The sequence below is a fragment of the Adiantum capillus-veneris genome, chromosome 20, assembly GCF_014529385.1.
Source record: "Adiantum capillus-veneris isolate H3 chromosome 20, ASM1452938v2, whole genome shotgun sequence".
Taxonomy (NCBI): Eukaryota; Viridiplantae; Streptophyta; class Polypodiopsida; order Polypodiales; family Pteridaceae; genus Adiantum; species Adiantum capillus-veneris.
This window is the reverse complement of record NC_140950.1, coordinates 145,103,841-145,108,841: the sequence shown is the minus strand read 5'-3', so window position 1 is coordinate 145,108,841 and position 5,001 is coordinate 145,103,841. Positions and strand designations below refer to the sequence as shown.

General features: G+C 38.6%; 1 protein-coding gene across 2 annotated transcripts; it reads right to left on the bottom strand.

Moving 5' to 3' along the window:
- Positions 1–366: 366 nt before the first annotated feature.
- LOC147433362 (uncharacterized) lies at positions 367–2,522 on the bottom strand. 2 transcript variants are annotated; one of them, XM_086492952.1, is made up of 2 exons: positions 2,021–2,522; positions 367–1,008 (listed from the first exon to the last, which is right to left on the bottom strand). In XM_086492952.1, exons 1-2 carry the CDS (start codon positions 2,128–2,130, stop codon positions 795–797), a joined length of 324 nt encoding a protein of 107 aa, XP_086349078.1. In that variant the 5' UTR covers positions 2,131–2,522; the 3' UTR covers positions 367–794. The 2 variants fall into 2 exon arrangements, with proteins under 2 accessions (XP_086349078.1, XP_086349079.1); XM_086492953.1 differs by having other exon boundaries at positions 367–1,028; positions 2,021–2,512.
- Between the last annotated feature and the right edge of the window lie 2,479 nt (positions 2,523–5,001).

Sequence of the window (5,001 nt, the reverse complement as noted above, 5' to 3'; positions counted from 1 at the left end):
AGCACGGCCCCGCTCTCCTAAGTAGTGCAAAGGACAGCGAACTTCAACCTGCAATTCAAAGACTACCCTAAAGCAAGCACTTGTAAGTAGTGTTGTCAGCATCAATCTCGTATCACACCCAGACATTGACTACAAGAGTGAAAACAAACGTGAAACAACCAAGCTAGTAGCGGCCAATGGTTGCCCACATCAGAAAAACCAGGTGTACTTCACCCCACCAGCTAGTGCCATAACATTGGCATAAATGCATTGGAAACATCACAGAAGAATCCTTCAGATGAATGACATTGAGCAAGGACTATTCATCGTTGATGCCCCATAACAAAGGTGATTCCAATGCCAGCCTGAGAAAAAATGTGCACAAGCTAACAACAACAATCACAAAAGTAAACGATTATCTTTCAGTCTCTCACAACTATCTGACCGTCAATCAACAAGCCTATAATAATACAAGATATTCCAATACAATCGATTCGCAAGATCAGTCTGACAGAATGTGCTTATACACACTTGCAGCCCACATTAACCGCAATACAATCACACCTTTCAATGCATGAAACGGACCAACCAATACATGAGGCTCCCAAAAAGGACATTTTAGCACTCACATCTCTGCTGTAGTCATTGTAACAAAATTGGCACTCTGTGGTTCTACATATTTTTCTCTTGACAACAGGAGAGGGTCATTCACATACCTCACGACAAGAATTTATAGGGGAATTTGCCCTATGTGGTAATGTACATGATACACTGTCATCTTTCAGGCATGCCTGTCCAATAAATCGCATGCCATGTCAAAGTGACTTGAAACTTGCCCCATTTACATGGAAAGCGGCAGGAGCATCCTCCGTTGCCTCCTCTTGGCCAGCCTTTTGTGTCGAATAATCTTCAAGGAAATAAGTAAGAGCATGGCCATCAGCAGAAAGCATGCAGCTATCTTGTTGTATCTGAGGTGAAAAGCTGTGAACGTGACAATCAGCAGAAGCAGGAAGAGAAGGCCCATCAAACCTGCCCATGCCGCATCTCCCCTGTTCAGAAGACTTAGAGCCTGTCACAATCTAACAAAATGATAGATCTCTGCATAATTTACAAGCAAGACTTTCTCTGCCTAATCGCACCAAATTCCATCCAACTCCTTTTAACTACGACTCAAAAAACACACCATCTTTAAGAGCATTGCACAATCACGATGCATAGAAATATAATGGCATAAAATTACATGTGTCCCCTTTTAGCTAGACCCAAAAACACGACATCATTAAGAGCATCGTACGACCTCAATGCATAGAGATCTAATGGCATCACATTCCATCTCTCTCCTTTTAGCTAGACCCAAAACCATGTCATCCTTAAGATCATCGCACAAACTCAATGACACCTTATACCTCGTTAATGCCAGAATAGATGATAAGACTATACCAAACAGATGATATAACTTGATTGAAACCTCTCACAGATGCCAAAATCAGCACTACTGAGTGTTCCCTTCACGTTCCATTCTGCACGCCATAATCTCTTGGGATATCACAGAACACAATATGCATGCGTGTACAACAAAAAGAGTCATGGAATAAATTTTAACTTGCTGACTTCCCCATAAGAATATAATGCTGGCTTCTCGTGCCACATAGAAAATCCAAATGGAAAATATATGTCAGGTTCAGCGCAATTCTGACTAGCCTGTCTAAAACCATAGCTAAACCTGGCTTCTCTTGCTACGTAGCAAACACAAATGGAATAACCATGCCCGGTTCAGCAGCAATGTTGACAAGCCTGTCTAACACCATATCTAAACCCAAAACTATTTCATGGTTCTCCAAGTTTTGAATATGGCACATCAACATTTCCACAATATCTACAAGGGAGGTTTGCAGAGTAGCGATTCCAATGAATACTATGCAGAATCAGTTACGAAGATTTGATAGCATTTTGAGCAATCAAAGGAACAACAGGATGTAACTTCATTTCTGGCATCATAAGTCTGTTTGTAAAAACAAGCTTAATACAGCTGAAACAGTACCTGGTGGAGATGTTGGCTGTGGAGGAGAAGAAGGAGAGGCTGGCCCAGTTTTGCTGTGAGCGGAGCTGATAATCTCTGAGTTGTTCTGCAAGATTAGCTCGTGTGATCATGTTTCCGATGTTATGAGACTGTTGGCCAGGAGTAGTGGGGCATATGATTGGAGAACTCCCGCTATGCCCTTGAAGTGGGGTCTCCCAGCAGCTCAATCGCTGAAAATGTCTATAAGACGCCTGTATGGTTAGGGTTTCCTTCTGCTTGATCTGTAGGTGCCCGATCGCAGAAGATCTCTGCTGCGTCACCGTTAGCCTTAGTGTTCATCATCAAAGTCAGATTATCAGCTTCTCTGATTGGGGTAATCGTGAAAACCACAGCACCATACAGTCGGCCTGTCTTGCTTGATGGCTTTCACTCCTTGGAAGTACCTTCCAAACTCGCTGACGACATTACGCTGCCCGTTTTTTGGCCTGCCCTTCGCATTTCTTTTCTGTTTTGAAAGGAAATTTCATGTGAAAGTTGCACTGATTTGTTCAAGGCCAGCTAATTAGACACCTATGCAATCATAACCTATATTTGTCATTTTCAACCGAGAATTTTACGCTACAAACTTGGATATGAGAGCACAATTTATCAAGACAACATGCAAATGATGATGACATGCTCATATGAAAGTGTATTATAGATGGCTCAAACTGTGATTTGTGCCATGTTGACAGCTAATGACCACCTCAGTGGCACCAATCTGTCCCCTAATGTTAGTAGAGTCTTTTGGTTTGGTGTTGTTGAAACTACCCCAAAATGCAATTGATTCAAGTTGTTTTGATTATGATGCTAATGACCACTTAAGTAGCACAAATCTGTCCCCTGATGTTAGTAGAGTCTTTTGGTGTTGTTGAAATTTAACCCCAAAATGCAATTGATTCAGGTTGTTTTGAGTGCCTGGAGCACCTTCTTGAAATATCTTTTTGTGTGGCTTATTACAGTGGTATCCACCAAGCTTTAAAAGCAACTCCCCTTTTGATTCTATTCTTTGAACTTGTGAGCTATTAATTAACCTTATTTTTTTGAATGGCATATTAACTAATAAAGGTTCGATATGGCAGCTTTTGAGTGATGAATATATTATCTAGCAATCTAAAACTACAAGATGCTAAAAGTCACGGTTCAAATTACATGCAAAGCAATCATCAAAATCACTCAATTTTTTGTTCAAATCATAATAAAAAATTTGGTTCAAATCCTAACGAAATCATGACTTACCCACCAAGGGGAAGCTAAATAGTTGTCGTCACCCAACACCCCCCCCAAAAAAAAAAAAACCCCACCCACCCCTTTAGATCTCTCTGGTTGACAAAAATAATGAGAAGGGGCCCAAAGATGAATGTGGAGGGGATGAGATCAAGCTCCAACACTTAGCAATATTTACATGAAGGGCATACCAATCAAAAATTCGTAGTCTGGCTGGATTTTTAGGGGTCAATCAAATATCAGTGATCCCACGAGATACTAGTATTCTGGTCCAATGGCTAGGAGAAGAGACAATAGTTTTGATAATGGTAGACATAGGATTTTAATGATCTAGCAAGATAACAATGGTTCAATGAATATTTACGAGAAGGGAGTATAAACTAAATATTAGTGGTATAGCCAGATATTTACGAGCAAACTATCAATGATTCAAAAGATATTAGTCATTGAGTTGAATACTTGTCATAACCTCGGTTTAGATTGTTTACTTAAATGTGCCATGCAACTCTTGAAAAGTATAGATTCTTATCCCTTATATGAGACTTTCAAGCTTCAACTCAAACATAACAAAGTCCATGACTATCTTGGCTAGACTATGAATCTGAAAGAGAATTCTTTAACTAACAAATCCCTACTTGAGTTCAGTCCTCAAAGAGAAGTCTTGGATAAATTGTTGAGTTTAATCTTGAAAACAAAGTGCATGACCGGTAAATCAACAATCATTCTCTAGAAAGTGGAGTCACTTCATGACAATTTTTTGAGGTTCAATCTGAAGTTTAAGCCACGCATACTGACAACTTGGAATCCATGACCCTCTTATGAGGCTAAAACTTTAGTGCAAGCATGGATGTAAGTTTCTGGCAACAAGCAATAATTTTTTAGAATTTAAATGGGTGGTGAGTTGCCATGTTATATTTCATAGGAACCGAATGGAAGTTCGAATCCTAAATTTCAATAGGTAGGAGTATGTTAAATGTCACTCGTTGTGTGCATAGAGTAGCTATTCAACAAGAATAAGTAAGACTCATGAGTCCTACATTGAATAAGAGATGTGTGGTATGGTACAATCATTGCCAAGTATTTCCATTAAAGAGGATACTTTCATATAAGAGCAATTCACTACTATAGCATACTAAGCCTAGAGATAGATTTGTCAAGGTATAATACTCAAAAGGGGAACAAAGCCTTATGAGTATCCTTGGCTTCTTTTTACAACAATACATTTTTGGCTTTCTAAAAGAAGCCTTAGAGAGATGTGTTGGGTTAGGCATTCTTTCAGTGTAGTGTTTTCAGTGATGATGAGTTAGACTTACCTTAAATGTTATTTTGGTTTTAAAGTATTAAATGGATATTTTCATTTCACCTTTCATTTCATTTCCTCACATGGCTTGACTTCTCTTGCTTTCTATTCTTTTAGAATGATAAAGTGAAGCTTCACCTTGCATAATTCTAGTAAGTTGTATACATACATATACACATACACATATAATATATGCTAATGAGTTTTTTTTATTATATATGTAAATTTATTTATTTATTTATTTATTTATTTATTTATATACACATACACAATGTGTGTGTGTGTGTGTGTGTGTGTGTGTGTGTGTGTGTATAAGCGAACCATGGTAAAGAGAAGGAGGATCCTCGATCACTTAATAAAAGAGACATTTTCGAACACTGCTTCACCTTATATAATTTTAGTTAAACTCAACCTAATGATTTTATCACTTTCTTAT

Coding starts and splice junctions, on each gene's coding strand:
- LOC147433362 (XM_086492952.1), bottom strand. CDS start 2,130: ATGATCACACGAGCTAATCTTGCAGAACAACTCAGAGATTATCAGCTC. Junction 1,009..2,020: donor ACAGCCAACATCTCCACCAG/GTACTGTTTCAG, acceptor CGGCATGGGCAG/GTTTGATGGGCCTTCTCTTC.